The 20,557-nt window shown below is 33.7% G+C and overlaps 3 protein-coding genes across 4 annotated transcripts in view; 2 read left to right on the top strand and 1 right to left on the bottom strand.

Annotated features, from left to right (window-relative positions):
- Positions 1-1,016: 1,016 nt before the first annotated feature.
- On the top strand, positions 1,017-16,691 carry LOC108973158 (glutathione-specific gamma-glutamylcyclotransferase 1). 2 transcript variants are annotated; one of them, XM_018940231.1, is made up of 5 exons: positions 1,017-1,649; positions 10,971-11,920; positions 14,151-14,186; positions 15,680-15,758; positions 15,825-16,691. In XM_018940231.1, the coding sequence occupies exons 2-5, from the start codon at positions 11,585-11,587 to the stop codon at positions 16,259-16,261; spliced, it is 888 nt and encodes a 295-aa protein (XP_018795776.1). In that variant the 5' UTR covers positions 1,017-1,649; positions 10,971-11,584; the 3' UTR covers positions 16,262-16,691. The 2 variants fall into 2 exon arrangements, with proteins under 2 accessions (XP_018795776.1, XP_018795770.1); XM_018940225.1 differs by having other exon boundaries at positions 14,151-14,204.
- Positions 16,692-16,916: 225 nt separating this feature from the next.
- On the bottom strand, positions 16,917-18,678 carry LOC108973151 (26S proteasome non-ATPase regulatory subunit 13). The gene is made up of 7 exons (XM_018940212.1): positions 18,473-18,678; positions 18,276-18,389; positions 18,075-18,210; positions 17,702-18,004; positions 17,546-17,637; positions 17,225-17,489; positions 16,917-17,153 (listed from the first exon to the last, which is right to left on the bottom strand). Exons 1-7 carry the CDS (start codon positions 18,580-18,582, stop codon positions 17,025-17,027), a joined length of 1,149 nt encoding a protein of 382 aa, XP_018795757.1. The 5' UTR covers positions 18,583-18,678; the 3' UTR covers positions 16,917-17,024.
- A 551-nt stretch (positions 18,679-19,229) lies between these two features.
- The window catches only part of LOC108973007 (3-hydroxy-3-methylglutaryl-coenzyme A reductase), a 51,863-nt gene continuing 50,535 nt past the window's right edge, over positions 19,230-20,557 (top strand). The window contains exon 1 of the mRNA XM_018939997.1: positions 19,230-19,907. The gene's annotated coding sequence lies outside the window, so the exon portion shown is untranslated. The remainder of the gene's footprint in view (positions 19,908-20,557) is intronic.

Raw genomic sequence — 20,557 nt, 5'->3', positions numbered from 1 at the left:
TTCATGTTTATGTTGAAAGCTGAGGCAAGCATTGCATCAGATTTTAATGACCAACTTACTTTATGTTATCGTTTGACATCTTCGTGAGGTGTGAGAAGAGCGCAAAAGAGAAGTTTTTATGCTGCACGTGTTAATAAATGTTTGAGCATGAGCATTGCAGCTTGTAAAGCTTGCTATCTCATCTCTTGCTCATCTAGTTAAAAAGGCAGCAGAAAAATGTATTTATATAGAATTTTTAGCCTCTATAGAAACAACTCAAAAAATATTTATAAAAGTAAAAAAATTAATATATTTTACAGTTCTGAATATTCTTATTTAAAAAGAACGGTATCTTTTTTTCAGTAATGATAATCACTTTTTTTCTGTATTCTATTTATGTAAAATATATCTCTTTTTAAAATAAATATTTTGAAATCAGTGCTCCAAACGTTGCATTAAAAAATGTGTATTAACGTTATATCATGTCTTTTTATTCTATTAATTTAAAAGACTTTACCAAAAATAATTATCAAATTTCTATTTCCAAATACCGGTTTGGAAAATTAAAAATTATTTTCTAATTCAATTAAAAAAAAATTGATTTAAATTTTTTAATTTTAAATTCCAATTTTGTAAAAAAAAATGTAATATATATTTTTTACTTACAAAATTTGAAAACCTGCTCTAAATTAATGAAATATCATGCAATGGTACATTTTGCATAAATTAATTGTCTTACTACAAAGTACTAGGCATTTTGGTCATTCCTATAAAATTTTAATTTAAACATTGGTCGCAAAAGCTCCATTTAATGAAATTAGTAGTATTTGCTACTATTGTAACACAAAGGCAAGCCGCTGTAGTTGTCGCTCTTTTAACTAAATACGCGCTCTTTCACCGGATACAATGCTCGCCATAACGCGAAGAATACGCGAAAATTGCACAAGAAATTATAAATAAACCATTGCGGCTGAGTGTAGAGAAGATTTAGCGGAAAGAAATCACATTTTATATTATATCGGAATAAAGTTAAATAAAAAGGTGCTTAATAAACAAGAGATGGAGCAAAACACACCAAATAAAAACTCATTAATATATAGTTTGTGTTCGTATGAGCATAAGTGAAGTCGGGTCGACTCTTGATATAATGCGAAAAGCGACAACGCCAAGTTTCAGTCACCGCTTGGCCATCACAGTGAACACATACGAGGCCGAGAGGCGTCTAAAATTAACAGCTCTAAACCGAAAATTGTGCGCGCAAATATTTATAAACAAATTTTACAAATACATACAAACCTATACGTACAGATAACTTTGAGATCAGGAAGCGCAAGTGAAAAGCAAAAGACACACAAAGTGTTATCTGGCAAATTTAGCGTCTGGCGGTTAAAATTAAGAAATCCATGACTATGTGTATAAAAACACAGATATATTATGAATAAAATTTAAAGCAAAACTAAAAAAGATACGTTTAACAAATACCAAATAACTGAAGAGAAGTATGCACAAGTGAAATAATGAACAATGCGTTAATACAAACCCAACAATGTGTGAAAACTAAAAACTAAATTAGCAAAAAATTAAGAAAATACGCAGTTTCGTCATTTCGTCGCACCCAAATTAACATGCAGCAGTAAAAATAAAAGTTTCTCCTATGGAAAACTCTCCGGGTAAGTAAAAGAAATATTAAAAAAAAAAAAAGAAATTTTGTTTATAAAACCAAAAATCTTCTCGTTTCTACGTAATTATGTGTAAAATCGTTTAGCTTAGAAAGTTGAATGAAATGTCTTTGCTACTGGAGGAAACATGTGTCATCAGAAAGTTTCGCTTTTCGGCCACTTCTTGTTTTCAATGTCGTCAGCACATACATATGTACCTGCTATAGTGTAAATACAACGCATCGTTATTTATTTTTGCACATGCTCACAATAGCTCGTATATACACACGACCGCTGTTTAGTTGTCAGTTTTGACATTAGCTCACTGCCACTGTCATCAATGACAATAAACGTTGTTGACGCGTATGTAAGTAAGTCCTCAACAAGTGCAATGGTAGCAGAAGTGCTCGCTCTCTTCAAATTAAATGCTTTTGTTTATACATTTGTATACAGGTTCCCACAAGTGCTTTGCATACTGGTCCACACATATGCACACATATGCACATAAGTACCGCATGCTGCCAAGTAAAGTAGTCAACACGTGAACGACGCATTAACCTACATATATAATCTCAAGTAATCTACTTATTGAAGTCAGTAGGCGACGCCACAAATATTATTTTTAATGAGCATTTTAAATACGCAACTGTTGAAAGTGTGATGGATTTGTGTTGCCTTGGAAATTAGTTCGCTATTAAAGTATAAAATGCTTGCTTTCATACATAATTAACTTCCACTGAGGTCATTTTCTTCGTATTTCCCCTAATTTATCAAAATATAAAATATCAAGTAAAATATTTGCGGTTCGCTCATTGCTATTTAGGTCACAATTTGTTCATACTTGCATATAGTACATGTACATATGTATGTTTGTATGTATGTAAATATTTCATTAATTTAGAATTTGCCTGTAGAGTGGCCCTGTTGAGAAAAACTAAAGCCTAGCCGATAGCGATTTATAAGATGTTCAAGATTATATTATATTTGAATTTGGAAAATTGATAATGACGTTTTCATTGACAGGAAAGCAGCGAAAACCAGTTCACATGCATTGCCAAGCGTGACGACACATTTATTTCATGTAAACAAAAATATATACTCACTCACTTGCACCTGTTACTGGACTTGGTTTGTTGAACTTGAAAATCTTTTGAGCACATAACTGGTTACGAATTTTTATATGCTCAGTATACATTCGTACGTACACACCTATTATACTTATCTACGCCAAAGTAGAGATATTTGACAGAATGATTTACTGAAATCTAGTTATTAATTGGTGATTGGGTCGTCATAGCAAAATATTTTCTAGATTTTTGGCGCTGAGCTAAAAAACATATCTAAGATAAAGATGTCATATAACGGAACGCATTTACGTGAAATACCGCCGAACATTCAGTGCTCAATGCTTACATTGATTGAATTTGTTTTTTGTGGCGTGTGAACTTTTGCATCACCCATTCGTTATACATATGTATGTACATACATATTTTCACAGCCAATTCCAGGTCTTGTAACGCCCTACTTCGAACCGTACATATTCACGTCTAAATTAGTACTATATGCCGACTTCAACAATGAAAACACACCATTAAAAACACTTGTTCTAACATAGACACATATATATTTTTCGGCATATTTCACAATACCACCAGCCTTTATGTTCGTTTAATGTAAAATACACTTATACTGACATACTACCTGTTACTATACTAGATGGAATTGTTTATTCAAGACAAGCTTCTCTAGTTAATAATTTCATCAGACTCACTGGCGGAGCCATAATGCTTTACAGATTGAAAGAGGCTTGACAGAATCTGATTTGAATATTAACGAGTTGATTTCATCTCTGCTTTCGTTCGTGTGGAACATGCGTTTGAAAACATGAAATAGCTTTTATTGGCAAATTTTTACGATTAAGGGAACCAGTTCAAATATTAAAAATGCCAAGCTAGTTCACAATTTGATATTTTCTTCTGCATTTATTTAAGTTTTGGCAATTATTTTAGGTACTCCATATTTTAAGGCTGCCAAACATGCCTTAACATTTTACTCTTGAATGTTTCGGTCATTTTTTCTTAAGGCGTTACATGGGTTTACGGGTTTCAAACAAGAGTCAAGACTATTTATTGTCTTATTAAATTCTAAAACACCTCTAGAATATTAACCTAAATTTGCAACTTGATCCGAGTAGTAGTTTCGGAGATATAGCCTTGAGAACTTTTGCGTTCGCGGCTAGCTAGCCTAAGTACACCGTCTTTCACGCGTTTCTCTCAAAAGTGTGTTTTGGAAGTCGGTTGGCAAGATTTCTCGAGAATTACTAAACCGATCTGCATGAAATTTTGCACAGGCATTTGAAATGCAATTCTTAAAGGCTTGGACGATTACAACTATTTGAAAAAAAAAAAAAAAAATCGCGAAACTTTCATTGTTTTGTAAAATAGTCTAAAAACACACATTCTCGTTTTTTTTCCTTCTTTCAAAATCTAAGTTAAGCTTTTAACTAATACACGTATTTATTCACTTTAGATGATCCTGTACCCTGCCAACGCGGGTGCACCTTTTATCTATGGGGTCACGGGAGTTTAAAATATTTTTTCCAAAAATTTCAAAGTTTATTTACTAATTTGTTAATATGTTTGTAACAATAAAAAATTCTAATAAAGTATTTTATTTTTCATATTATAGCCGACGAAATCCATGTGGGTTACTTAAGTTACTGATTAAGAGACTTAAAATTTCCACAACGTATTAAGGTCCAAATCGATATAAGAGTTTATTTCACCGCTTTCCATTATATGCTGAGTTCAAGAAACAGTTTTGGTTTCTAAATAAATTGTATTCTATTCTTCCTTGTAAACATATTTACAGCTCTCTTTTGAAGGCTATGAAAGAAGACTCGCCAAATTAAAAAATGCTCTTCCAACATAAGCGCGGTTTTCCATATCCTTTGTAAAAAAATGTGTTTTAATAAAATTAGTGTACACTATCACGAAAATATTTTAACTGATAATATCAATAGCCAATTTCTTTAATGCTTATAGTTTTACTTTATACTTTACAAAACACCGAACAAATATTTGTCATTCACTTTGTATTCTACCCGGCATTCACACCTTGAAGCAATGATAATATTTACGAAGGCATTATCTAATGAAAGTTTTCTCGTGGCGTTGCGCTCTTTAAGTTTTTTGCACCTGTGCTCACGAAAGCGGAGTTAAGTATTTGAAACAAGTGTTGATATATATGTACATATGTATGTACATACATATATAATTTATATTATGAAGCAATGGCGATATGTGGCAACATATTTTGTAGAAATTCATTTACCAATAGCAGGTAAGACTTTGTTAAAAATTACTATAAAAGTGTGACAGTTCATTTTTTTTTTTTTTTTGACATTGCAATCTTCTCTCACTCATAAAAGTTTATCACACCCACTTTCTAAAGATATAATCAAAAGATTTACAATTTTGAAGTGCTTCAAACAGGTGAAATAAAGTAGCCGCCTGCTTTCATATCAGCGCATCTAATTTCTCTTATGGCAGAACTCGAACTCGATTTGCCTGCTTGACTGTACTACAGGATTTTAGCTTGAGCTGCACCTTCAAAATTAAAATTAATTTTTAGAACAAGTTGTGTGCATAAATTTAAATTTTGATTATATGTATGATTAGGATCGACGCCTTGTTCACATTTTATTAGACAATAAAAATGTATTTGAAAAACAGAAAGTAAACAAAATTTTTAACGCCGTCAAGCTGCCTCTTTCTTATCGCGAATTTCACGCCAAACCTCCTTACATATGTATAATCATCTATACAAGCATCTGTATGCCGTGTCTACACATATTACAGTATTTGCATACATATGTACGTTTGTAGACTTGTGCATTTCTGTTTACTATTCGCCTTGATTGCGAGCTTCCGAACACATGCAAACCGAAACGAAATGAAAACAAAATTGTTTGTGCAAGTAATTCGGCGGCATACTTTGCAACTTGTGTGTAAATATATATGTACATGTATGTTTTTCGTACATACAATGTCTAGTATATTTTTATCACTTCTCTGTTTACCCATATATTATAATATAATATAATATAAAAGTTTTACTTTTAATTTCATTGCATTATTTCTAGTTGATATTCCTCTTACTTGCCCATTGCACACACACACATGCAAAAACCGTCTACTTCTGTTGATAAGTTTTAACCGGCCTTCATTCATTAACTGTCAAATATAAATACACCTGTATAGTATTGTACAGTGTATGTATGTGTGCAAAGTTAGTGACTGAGGTCAAATTAAATATATGTATGTTTTAAAAAAATTTATTTTGTACGTATGTAAGAAATCTGCTACTGACGTACATACGTACTTATCTGAGTCCAATTATTTTTATTTATTATTCGACTGCTTTAAGTTAATCGTGATATCTTGGAGTTCATTTACATATATATGTATATGCAGACATCTTATGTTTCAGCGTTCTGTTTTAAATATTTCCTATTCGTGCGCAAAGCACCCACATTTTTCGCCTACTCTGCCACAAGCACACATTAGGGCTGTTATTAACTACTTTTTTATATTCTTTAAATTTCTTGCTTACAAATGGTTTTTTTTTATCTTTTCTGGTATAAACTAAATTTGTGAAGTTCTGTGCACCTTAAACTGGATAATAAATATAATATACAATAACTTTGAAGAGCTCGACGACCCAACAAGAACTTGACTGCCTAACAGTTAATGATTTCGATTCAAATATGTTCTCTATATATTAATAAAGACAATACTCTAGAAGTTACCAATCTTAATATTCTAAAATTTAGGTTGGAGACGAACTCGACAAATCTGATTTCTTCATATCGGTAGCGTCGTTCTGGAGTTAAGAATTGTATAACCGTTTTGGTCAGTTTAATTTATTGAGAAAAATTACGTTTCTGTGAAAATTTTTTGAAGATTATCTCTAAATTAATTAACTGCAACAACTGCAACAACAGCTAATTAATTAAGGTTTTCTAGTAAAGATTGTTCATTCAAAACTTCTTCAGAAACTAAGGATATTAATCAGGAAAAGGCGACAAAACTGTCTAATGATTTTGACGGAACTTTTCGGTTTAAGTTCCGTCAGATTCGGTGAGATGGCAAAAGTGGCATTGGGGAAACAGACCACCCTTTCTCAGAACTTAAGAATATGTTACATACATACATTTGTTTATGCATATATGTACATATGTATGTACATGGTTCCGATCGGTCACATGTGGTTAGAGCGTGATGATGATGCAAATACAGACCATATACACACTTTCTATACAAAAACCTACACCTAAATATTCTATGGGTGTGTGAATAATAATATTATTAGCAAATAAAAATTAAACATTGTTTAACTTTATGGCTGCTGGCTGCTGAAGTGCACAAATAAACACCACTGTGTGTAGGTATGTACATACATATGTACCTCGACCACATCACGTAATGTGATAATCAAGAAAGTGCGAAAACACAGTAAAGCGACATAAATTTAAAAGCTAAAGTGTATAGGTGCTGCCCATAGGGAGCCCATAGTTGAATGCATTTATGAGCAGATTTGAAATTCGCTATTAGACTGATATCAACAGATAGGAGGTATAAACATACATACATATGTATGTATGTATATGTGAGATAGTCAGGGTATTTGACTGATAGAATAATTTGAAGATTGCCGACGCGTGAAAAATGAGAAATGAAGCAGGCGATTATGCTCGTTTGCGTGTCAACTAAAACGAAAACGCTTAACGAATTAAGCTAATTTGAAGCAGGAAAGTGTTGATTTGCTCGCTGCTCTGCCGCTCAACTAACTGGCGAATATTTCAATTTGCGTAGCGCTGCCGCTGCCGCTGACGTTTGCAAAAGCGAGGCTTTTGTGCAAACCGTGTTGAGAATGCGCTATTCGCTAATGAAGTGTGTTATGCAAATATTTAATGTGCGCAAAACCGATTTAGCTCACTTGTAGTCTACAATGTCGCAAAATAAATTGCACAAGTTCATCCAAACTTACATTTTTGCATATATTAATAATATTAACAATATATATAGCAGCAGGCTTTCATTGGATTGTATTATATTATATAATAACCGAGCGTTGTTTACATTTGTCAGCATGTGCCATTCACAATGTCGGTAATGTCTCCATATTTCTATATTTTTAGTAGCGCAATTTTTTTTAACGTTTGCGAATATCTGTTCTTACCTAAAGGTTCAGTATGAAGGCAACTAGAGGTCGTTGCCTCTTGCGCAAAGAAAGCGGAATTGAAAACAAGGTAGAGAAGTATAATAGTAAATAATAATTATAAACACTTATAAAGTCATATACACACAGACATAAGTATGTATGTATATCTTATTCTTCTTAATTGGCGTGGACACCGCTTACGCGATTATAGCCGAGTTAACAACAGCCAGGAGGATGGAGTCATGTGTAGAAGTTCACGCAAGTGAGGAAAGTTCTCTGATCGCCATTCACTTGGGAGTGGCCAGAAACGATTCTTTCACATGTGACTCAAGCAGCTCACGACTTTCGGTCTTTGACCAAGTATCGTCTGGGTAGCCTAAGCACGTCCGTTTGAAGGCGAAATATCCCCTACATAGGGTTGTGCGCAGGGTTTGGGACCCGCCATGTAAAAAAAACACCCCCGATGGAGAGGAAGTATGTATATATGTATGTGAATACATCAGTGTTGGAACATTATTTGTTATTCTGATTTAAATTTTTTAAGTGCAATTTTTTTGGGACAGAAATTTATATAGGGACAGTGAAGCAAATATAGCAAACATAGCTGAGAGTGTACAGGAAATGCGTGGAGAGTCGATTCGGCGCCGCTCTTGATACTTGATACCTTTCACGTTGATATCTTAAACTGAAAGCGTACAAAATATAGATTGTGCAAGAACTGAAGCCGCTCGACCTTCCCAAGCGACATTGTTTCGCTCCATGGGCTTTTGAAAAGTTCCAAGAATATGCGACGTTTTCGAGATAAGTTTTGTTCAGCGTTCGGGAATGGGTCTTAATTTCTGGCTCAATGAGTATACAAACAAGCGAAATTGTCACTTTTCAAGATTTGATGCCTGAAATTGTAGCTCGTTACCTCGCGCGACAATTGGTTTCAACAAGGGTGCGCCACTTCCCACACACCGTATCAATCAATGAATTTATAGACAATTTCACGTTTTGGTCCGGTCGACTGGTCACCAATATCGTGTGATATCACACCGCTAAACTTTTTTCTATGGGAATATGTAATGTTGAAAGTCTATGTGGACAATCCCGCTCTTATTCAGGCCTTTGAGAAAAACATCTCGAGTGTCGTTCGCCAGTTACAAGTCGAGCCAACGAAAATTGAACTCAACGGATGGTACATCTCAGATGTAGCCACGGCCAACATTTGAAAGAGATAATCTTCAAAAAATAAATACATACCAAAGAATGTTCTTTCGAATGAACATTGTCAATTAAATTTGAAGCTTGTGTGCTTTTTAAAAAAGTAGGGAACCTCGAAATTGATACCGGTATACCGCCGGTATACCATATACTTACACAAATACATTGATGCGCACATGCATGAGTATGCGTATGAGTTGATTCCTTTCTTTCGGAAGTCATATTCGCATTTTGCGTGATAAAATTTTCACAGCCTTTTGCGCATGTAAATCGTTCCTCAATGTTATACATACACACTCACACACACGTACATGTAGCTATCTTTGAGTGATTTACTTGTATATTTTATTAAATTAGGCCATACGTTTTCTTCTTTTTAGCAAACGTCCTCAGACAAATATTTCCACTATTTGTGCACATGCGTACAGTTGTGTTGGAAGAAAGAGCAAAGCCTATACAAAATTACTATGGAGAAACACAAAACACACCGGTTTGACATTCTAAACGAGAGCAAATTGTAGTAACTGGTTAAGAGTGATTTTGATTTATGTCCCAAAAGAACATAAAGTTTATAAAAAAAAAGAATTTTTAACCCTAACTTACTCGTTTAACCTTTCTTAGCGCTATTTACATTATGTTGTTTGGTCTAGCTCTGGAAGTAATTTATTTATTGATAACAAATTTTGAATGTCTTTCAAAACTTTTATCTTATCTTGATTTTTTAAAAGTGTGCCAGTTCTTTGCGCATTTATGTGAATTTCTAGTTGAAAATAGTGAACGCAAATTTATGTATGTATGCAGATATAAAGATTTTACGATTTTGCGCAAGCAAATAGAAACCAGAAAGCGAAAATGCAAAAAAAAATCGCTTGCTTTCGTTTTTTTTTTTTTTCAAATTCAAATGTCGCGCACGAGTTTACGTGTGCGAAATAAGCACACATAAATAGTAAAAGATATTTTTTTTTATTTTATTTATTTATAAAAGCTTATACAATGTTAGTAACATATGTATGTACAACCTAAAACAAACAGCGCAGTAAAAAATATAAAAACAGCCTTACCTACCAAATGGTAAATATTTAGAGTGACTTTTAGTTAATTTGCATATACATACATAGTATGTACATATGTATGCCTTGCTGTCTTTGCACAGCTTTTTGGGAATAACTATATTTGCATTGTTTAAAAACTAGGGAATTTTTGGTATTTCCAGTTTGCGCCTACTGTACACATTTAGAATATACATATGTATGAATAGTTATACATTCTTATATGTATAAGTGTATGTACGAATCTTCTAATCGTTAAAAGCCTCTAAATTTCATGGCTTCTTAAAATTATACGAAAAGCGGTATATTTGTTGTTTACTTTTGCTTCATAAGCAGCTTGCGAATATAGAAAAACAAACACAAATGAAAGTGTCAGTTCTAATTGTTGATTTTTTTCGAAAAACCGCACCGCCAATATTTACTCGAAGTCAGAAATGAATACATAAGACTCGAAGAAAGATGTTTACGATATTTTGACTTCGTTAAGGCATTTTCCGAAGAAAATGAAGGGTTCAAAAACCGTCTTATCTATTTCCATTGCTCTTGAATAATGAAAAATAAATGGGATTAGATAAATCGGCTATAGAATTATATGAATTCGCTTTGCTTCTTATAATTTATATATTATTTTTAAGCAAAACTCACTTTCCAACATTTTTACATACATACATATGTCAAAGCAAAAAACAACAATAAATTATACAAATTGAACGCATTTTTGTACTCAAAAATCAATAAACATACATATGTATGTTCTCAGTGAAGTAAATAATTGTCAAAACGAGAAATTAGAAACAAAATTTAAATATTCTTTAGCTGCTTTAACATTTCTTTTATCTTCTTTAAATTGCAGCAAAACTCATAAAGACGCCAAATTCATAGACGATGTAAACGATCGCAACACTCACACACATTTCGGATAAGCTAAATTAAAATAACAAAAAAATTACATATAAATACGCAAAAAGTGAGAATCGTCCCAAAACCAAAAACATGTTAAATATTTAAGAAATCTCACCTGTAACTCCAAGCGAATGACGAGCTAACAACTAACTGCATTCTCGCACAGCTCATCATAGAAAGCCGCAGAAAGCACACGCTTCCAAAGCTATACAGACCAGCCAGAAACGTCGATGTATTGCGAGCAAAGCACATCACAGCAACAACAAGCATTACTACAACAACAAAATCAAAGCGTACGCGGCTTCAACGAAGCTTGGAGCGAAAACATCAAAGATCACACAAATCTCGCACARACACGCACATTACATACATACATACCCCGGAATAGAGAAGCTTTCAGCTAGTGTAAGCTTAAAAAACAGCGAGTGCAGTTAACACCAGTACGGTAATCTAAACTCAGCTGTAGCTCCACAAGCTTCCGGCAATCCCAACAGTTAACATTTGCGGTTAACGGTAATATCTAGTCGTCACTATCAAATTCTAAGCACGCTTACCACACCAAAGATGGCTCACAATCATAGAGAACAATACAACAACAATGACAATCCAAATGAAAATCCAGCTGCACGTGGTGCACCGGAATATTTTGAAAATCTTTTCTTGAATGGAAATTTCGCAGCAAACGCTGATGAGGAGATGCTGGATGCGGCGGGGGCACTAGCAGAGCACAACAACTTAGCCGAGAATGCCAATTATGAACCGTCTTGTTGGGTCTTTGGCTACGGTTCGCTCTGCTGGTATCCCGGTTTCGAGTATTCCAAATGCATAACGGGCTACATTAAAGGTTTCGTGCGGCGTTTCTGGCAGGGTAATACCACGCACCGAGGCACTGATGAGATGGTGAGTAAAGGGTGCATTATTTTTATTTTTGTGGTCCATAAGAAAATCTTAAAGCATAAAATAAGAATTTCCGAAAGTTTATTTGGTAGATTGATTATTTTTCAATAACTTTCTTAGAAGACGTGGCGCCTTAAAGAAAGAATAGAAGAAATGTGTTACTCAGCCTTAATGGTTCCCAATTTCTTTTTTGCAATAAAAGTTATTCAGTCGATTTCCGTACATAGAAATACAATAAGGCCTACATTATCGCCTACAATTATGTAACTTTTTGGTGGCATCAGTGTACAAAATGCGATTTGTTTGTTCGATTCGACACACCTTCCTCTGACATACAGCAGATAACAGTCTGGCGAGCATATTATCAAAGAGCACTGATAACGCGAAAATCATTTACAAATTTTCCATTATCTGCTCATTATAAAGATATATAATAAATTCCAAGTAAATTTAATTAGTAAATCATTTAATTAGTGATATTATATACCGTCCATAAAGTGGCACTTAGCCACAGCTGTAACACTCAATTAGCGCAGTGCAACTCGATTTTGTGATAATCAAAGCACATACACTCGTTTTGAAAAGTGTGCCAACGGGCATAGCAACAAAAATATTTCGTGAAATAAATGCTGTTTATAAAATGAGTTGCTGTCTTTTAGTATTATTGAAATAAAGCGAGTTAAATCGTTTACAAGAACAAAACATTTATGTGATTAGAAAGTGTAATCAAAGAAGTCCTCGAACATATAACAATAATATGTATAGGGGGATTCTCTTGCTCTTGCAAGATTGCAGATTGCAAAAATCCTATGCCGAAATATACAAGAGCACGAGAGCACCCATTGCAGAATCTAGTGATATATGAACGGCTGATTCGCTCAATTTATTGTAAATGACTATTGTGAATTGGCGCACCTTCTGTATGCATTCTTAAAACTGTAACAAATCTTTATAATTTAAAAAGAAATTATGGAATCTATTTAAAATTTACCTTCCTCAACAATTTAACGTCAAAATATGTATTTAAATAAAATGACCGCTAGCACAGGGTTGCAATTATTTTTTTACGTGTTATTGCACGAGAACAAACATGGGTTTTGATCTGACATATTTCACAGCCATGGCAAATTAATTTTTTGCGTGTGTTTGTTCTTGTGCCGGTGCACCAAAAGGAAATATCTGCAATTCGTGCATCGTGCAAGGGTTTTGCAAGGGCAAGAGAATCGCCCTTATCTATTTTTGAAAGAATCGGTTCATCCAACAATCCGACTTGATTAACGTTATCTTGTTTCTCAATATTTCTTTTAGAGAACTTGTATTATGAACTTGTATTGCAAGCACATTTCCTTGGTCTTAAAAGTCAATTAAATATAAAGATATACCTTTTTACCGGTGACTGCATTTTCAAAAGAGGACACATAGGCATGTAGCACAATGTGTGTAGTTAATAGAAAGGTTCACTGAAAAAAAAAATAAAAAATTAATGAATATGCAATAAAAATAAGGGGCATTTATAATGATATTATATTATCTATGCTAATATTTACTTGAAGTCAACTTGTCTAGCAGACAGCAAAGCACTCATAAAATATATGCATATCTACAAACATATGTACATGTGCATTATATACATATAGGTCTGTATATATACTCATATGTCATTATATGAAGATATTTTTATTTTTAAACACGATTTACTGTCAGATAAAGCGAGTTTGTTTAGCACGACTTTTTTGCAAAAAATATATGCATGCATAAGTAAACAGATAAACAATTACCGACTTCTCTTATCTCTTTCGATAAATTAACAAAACAAAACAATATTTATTTCGAATAATCGATCCTTTGTGAGGTGTTTTTATATTTCGGTATTTGTTATTCTGCACAAATATACTAGTTCGGTTACTCCCTGCCAGACTGATAGTCATTTGCATCAAGGCCGTGCGGGTTCAGGAGAAAAACCACCTACGTAAGGTTATAGAAGTGCTGGTAAATCAAAAACTAAAAAAAAATATAAAAAAAAAGTGCATGCAAAAGTAAAAATGACAGGCAGCTCTTTGTTTAAATCGCACTAAATGACTGCATCTTAAAGCCTACACGAACACAAAAACTTGCTTATGTGCATATACATAGTATGTACATATAATCCGTATTTACAATCGCACAATAAAATTGTGATAAATTTGCAAATAAAATATTTATTTTAATTTTATTCTCTTACAATTAATTACAGCCCGGCCGCGTGGCGACACTCATTGAAGACAAAGAGGTGAGTGGGGAGAATAATGTGAGTACAGCAAATATTTACACATAGGTGTGTACATATGTACATATATAATTTTAACAATTTATACATATATCTTTAGTGAAAGCACAAACAATGAAAAACCCGTTATTTGTGTTAAACCTTGTGTCAGTTTATTGAAATTAAAAATTTCAATATTTGAGAGCAATGCAATAATTTAAGAAAATGCTGACTGTAAAGAATGTCACAAACAATATCATTTGAAAATAACATGTCATTATATTGCCTCACCAAATATAAATCCTCGGATAACACACCTTCAAACATCGAAGTGAACTAACGAAAATAAAAGTAAAATACAAAAGCAGATTTGTGATTGTTACAAGGCGCTTTTGGCGAGAATTAATACCTAATACAGAGGTTTTTCTTCTGGTTCACAAAGAACAGTATTTTGTGGTCTAAAGGGTGATCCCACGCCAGCTTTTGTATTCAGCCACCTAACCAAAATCATAAATACATACATTTTTTCTATATTTCATATCTTCCAAATAAAAACAAAAAATTATTTTATTCTACAGTATTGCTATAATCTATTAATTCTTTCTACAATTTTTGTGTAATAAAAGAGTTTTTAGTAATTCGTAGAAAACACCAAACAATTAGAAATAATAAAAAAAAAAATGCAAAATAAAATAACAAACACAAACAAAGTAATGTATTATTATGTTTCAAATATTTTCTTCCCTACTGTATAGTATATTATATGTATGTATGTATATGCAAGCGAAATGTGCTCATGGAAAATATCCCGACACCCACACACAAATTTGTATATTTTGAACTTTGCACAGCCGCTGCCACGTGTTCGCCGCCATAATACCAAGAAAACATGAAACGCGAAAAAGAAAGAGATGTTTTGTGGCACGCGTCCAAATTTCCCAACGTAAGCCCCATTTCGTGTAAGAGTGTGTAAAACACTCAAACTTGTCTATGTCTAATAATTCTCTGGCACGTTTCCGTGGACACCGAACGCACGAAGACTCGATTTGCTCTCTTTGTCTATGGCGTCTGGAGGATTTCCTCGGAATAGAAGCGAAGTGCAATTTTTTACGTTGCACCGTTTTACGCCTTGATACTTTCTATCCTAGACCCGGGGACTTTCCCCAGGGTATTACAAGGGAGTTACTAAGAACTCGTGTGTGACCCCGAGAAACATGCATGGAAGATTCAAACACCCACCCATCCCTATAAGTCATACAGCACTAACTGTATTTCACACATCAATTTGCGAAAAAAGCTTCTGTGAATTGAAAGATTTCTTGTTGCGAATGAAAAACAACAAAAACGTGTCACATACTTCTAGGCGCTGTGTAATATACATAGAACTGTGCTGTATTAACAAATTTAGCTAATTAAGAACAGCAATTAATTAAAATAATTATTACTGGTTAAAATGTTTATATTTAAGAATATCAAACTGTCTTTTATAAATAGTATCCCCTCTATTTTTATTACAGGGCATCACTTGGGGTTGTGCATATAAAATTACCGGCAGCACAGCGTTGGAATACCTCAAACAACGCGAATGTAAGCTAGGTATGTCTTGCTTCTCGAAGATTCTCACTTTTCTTTTAAACAAAAATAAATGCAATTCTTTCTTAGGCGGTTACATTGTGCTCGAAACGAAGTTCTTCCCTCGTGTCGCTTCCTTTGATACACCGTTTAGTGGTGAAGCAGTTCCTGTGTTGGTATATGTGGCTACGCCTGATAATTGCCATTGGCTGGGCGAAGATACAGCCGAAAATATTGCTGAACAGATTGTGAATTGCCGAGGTCCAAGCGGGCACAACGTCGAGTATTTGTTACGATTGGCTGATTTTATACGTGAGGAAATCCCTGACGTTGTGGATTCACACCTGTTCGAGCTGGAGTTTCTAGTGCTGGAAAAACTGCACAAACGCCAAATACCTCTGTGGTCTGTGATGGGTGTGTCGCCGGAACGCATACGACGCGACTCGCACGAGGAGATCAAACGACCACCGACATTCGAATTCACTTCTCGTATTGCGGAGCGCAAATTGCGTTGCTTGAACATTTGATTGGGGATCAATGGAACTAACAAGGGTCTAACGGGACACAAGGCTGGCTGTAATAAATTGTTGCTTTTTTCGTACAAACATACGTACAAAAATTCATGAGTGTATAAAAAATATATAAATTCTAGCTGAGTGCGACAATTCACGTGTTAAATTATAAAAAGGCTAAAGAGTACATATTTATTATTAATAACAATTGGCTTTCGATGTATTCATAATGTATTTTGTTAATTTTTTTTACTCAGAACATTATATAATCCTAGCAATCGTAAGAGATAAGTGAAAGAATCGAAACAATTTAATGTAAGATATGGCTTCCAACGCACATTGTAATATATTTAATATATATTTTATAACATAGCGTTTAGACATTAATGAAAATTTGATTATAGCACAACAAATTTGTACCAAATAAAACAACTAAAAAATGCGATTGCTGACTCTTTCTTAAGAAACAAAACAGGAAATGTTAAAAACGTGTCCTATCATGGATGTAAAAAATATAAAACGGTTTTGAAATTCCAGATCCGTTCCCACAATTGTCAGGGTTCCGTAACCTAAACGAACACCGAGGTTCAGAGGACCAAGCACTGCAGCTCGACAGAATTACTCTAATCAATCCCCATAAAAAGCGTCTTTCCATTAAAAGTATATAAAATTCGCATTTGTATAAGGTACTCCACAGCTATACTGCCCATGTACATTATCTTATTTATTTTAATTTTTTAAACTAAATTGATGTTAAAAAACACTTCAAATCGAGAAATTAATTTGTTAAGATCTCTGCGGCACGCGTTTCCATCAATTTCTCCATTGATGTTATAGACGCCATCCAATGGTCTAAGGTCGTGGCCATTCCAGCTATTTGTTTACGGCCCAATACACGCGGTTGCACCTAGAATTAGATATTGCACAAATTAAATAGACATTTGTCCCTCAACATTTATTTACATTTTTAATACGCACCCATGACATATTCACAACACCTGCGACCTGATCTATTTCTCCGCGAACCAAGTCTTGTGCTAGTGCCTTCATTATCAGTAATTCTACTTCTTTCTGTGGCAGTGTTGTCTCTTTTGCGATTTCCTCAAATGATATTGAGCGTTGAGTGGCTGAACGTTGGAAAGTCATTTCCATTAGACAAAGAAGTGAGATTTTCTGTCGCAATTTAACTTCTTGAGCAGCCAAGTCAGGGATTTTAGACCAAATCTTTTTCATTTCATTGAATCTGTTGAATAACCAATTTACAAAGGAATATAAGAAATTTCCAATTTAATTACTTACTTCGGTATGTTGCCTGTATTGAAAGCTTTAAGTAATTCAACAAGCCACTCGTTATCTGTGCCCTTTAAGGATTCCAGGATAGGATGAGCCAACTATAACAAATACAAAAAAAAATTTAATTAAATACTATCGAGATCATTTATTAATGGTTCTTACCAATTCACCGATATTATAAATGCCGTCACCAAGCAATGCTGCTAGGCCTAAGAAAAATGCTTGTTGTGCCCATTGGTCTTTGGGATAATCATCCAGAGAACAACCAAGAAATTGTAAACCACAACGGTAGTAGTCACTGTGTTTGCCCACTCGTCGGTAGTATTGGGAAGCGAGCATATAGAATTTGCCATGAACCGGTGTCACATTGCCAGCCTCTTCCAAGACTTCACGTAGCTCTTCGATGATTTTTTTCGTGGCATCCAAATCATTAAGGTTGGTTAAATAAATATTACCTTGCATTACCTAAAAAATGCACACATTTTATATTTAGATTATTACTTTCGATTCACAGGTTTAAAAGTAATTATTTCACCTTAATATACCACACCGCCTCATCGCATATATTCACTTTATCCTTCAGTTTATCCAAGAACTCTACAGCTTCTTTCTTATCTGAAATATGTTCCACAACGACTTCCAGTATTTGCACCAGCCCGTATGGATTTATTCTGAAAAAACAAAATAGTTAGTAACTTCAGTTCTCATCCAAGTCCGTATATTTTTATTGACTTACTTCATTTCGAATGTAGCAATGAAGTTCTGATACAACTGCAACAGCGCATCTTCATCTTGAAGGGCAGGATTTCGAACAAAACGCGTAAGCAATATGGTCAATTCGTTCCACAACCTGCATGTATAAAGTATTCGAAACATGAGTTAAAAAAGTTCAGTCAGCTAAAAAAAAAGCCAAACGCGTTTTTTCGTTATTACTTCTCATTGTACAAATCCTCTATAGTGGTCCACTCATTCGCAAGTTCTCTGTTTGTTGTTTTCTTCTGTGTTGCTAAGTAAGCAGATACATTTACTGTAGGCGCTGCCATTCTTTAAATATATTTTAACTTTTGTTATCCTTTTATAAAAAATTGGAAATTTCTTCAAAATTGTTGAACAGAAAAATTGCAAATCACATATTAAACGTAATTGTCAAAAAAACGTCAAAATTCGGCGATACCGCACTTCGGTTGAATTTCGTAAGATTCAGCTTCTCGTGGGCTTGCTAATTTCAGCTACCAGCCGCCAGGGGGTCATTTTATTTTATTCATTGATTAACAACTGCAAAATGGCATTATATATATTCTGTATATAGTAATTAAACTATGTAGTGATTATTAAAAACAGAGACTTAAAAGTTATTGGCAAGAAGGATTAAAGATAAGTTGTTCATTTCTATTTTCAGTTTATCTATTGTGAATGGTTTCAATGTATTATTTTACCGTAGTCTTAAATAAGTCTATCATATGTATTATTTAAGTTAGAAAAATATTTATATAATATCAATTTAAATTTAGTATAAGCTTTTCTTTTATAAATCCACAAGACAGTTAAAACTTTCGTATTAAAAGAGTTTAAACTAAAAACATTGTTATCGTTATCGCACTAGTAGAATCATCTGTTTTGCGAATGACTATTCACAATGTTAACATTTTTCATTTCTCTTATAACTGCTATTCGTAAATACATGGTCGTACTTTGTGGATAGGTTAGGTGTTGAATTCCAGATATATTGTAGTATAGTTGGTCCATTGTGCTGGCTTAAATAGGTGATAACTCGGAAGAAACGGTGTATTGAACATCCGTGGAGAAAGATAACATTTTGTAACACGTTCAATTAGCGAGCTAAACAAAGTGAAGTGAAATTACGTGTGCCGCGCGCTGAAAACGGAAGCAGTAAAAGTGAAACTATTAGCTGTGACGACTGGCAATCAGCAAATGTATAAGAGAAAAGGCGCACGCATAGAAGTAAAACAAAATAAAAATTAAGGAATTTTTGCAGTCAAAATATTAATTGAAAAAAGGCAGTGGAAAGTGTGCAACGAGTTTTTACCAATCAATTACAACAATAATTCAATATCGCTGTGCGCTGAACGTTCGGTCGGTTTTTAACCAAAATTTAACTCTTAATTATATAATTGATTTTTTATATTTGTTTTACAAACAATTAAAACAATAGTTTTTCACAAAGATTTACAACGAACTTTTTTATTTGTAAATTCGGAGCGACTTCACGAAAATACTTTTAAATACTGTGACTGAAAGTGCAATTCTACAATTTCTATAAGACAATCCACGTTACAAGACTTGATGAAGTACGAACTGAAAGGATTTCAGATCACATGCGGCATATTTAAGTGAATTGGAACAAAAGGTTAGTAGTTCGTGTTACAACAAGCGTACATTTTTAGGGACATGTAGTGCATTTAATAACATATGTTTAGTCAGGTCAACAGTGTCGGTTGGCGACACTAGTCCTATTAATTAATGTGCCATGGAGAATGGTTGACTATTTATCAATTAGATTTTTGTCATATGTAGCTGCTCCATTCCTCCCGACGTCTTTAAAAATATTCAATGTTTACTATATGTTGATCGATCTTCTACTTATTCTTTCAATTTACCAATTTGCTCCGTTCTTATGAATGTACATATATACATACATATGTTTTATAAGCATATTTAAATCATTTGTTAATGTTTCTGTTCCGAAAGTGTTCACCTTGAATAGACATTGAAATTTGTAAAAAACTAGTGCAAAATATGAGTATTTATTTTTCAATTAAATAAAATGCGGAAAAATAACTAAAATGATTAAAAACATATTTATGCAAACGTAATAATGTTTTAATTGTAGTGTTATCAATTCGAGGAAACAGACTTGAACCGTAGTATAAGGACGGAACTCACATTTGCCATAAATTGGTTTGCACCTAACGGATTTCCAAGTAGAAAATGGCGTAACTACTGCGATTGAAATTCTGGTTTTAATTTCCTGATTTACTGTAGACTCCGTAGCAATGT

Source organism: Bactrocera latifrons, unplaced genomic scaffold (assembly GCF_001853355.1).
Source record: "Bactrocera latifrons isolate USDA-ARS-PBARC rearing strain unplaced genomic scaffold, ASM185335v1 scaffold_11, whole genome shotgun sequence".
NCBI lineage: Eukaryota > Metazoa > Arthropoda > Insecta > Diptera > Tephritidae > Bactrocera > Bactrocera latifrons.
This window is presented reverse-complemented; position numbering and strand designations above follow the sequence as displayed.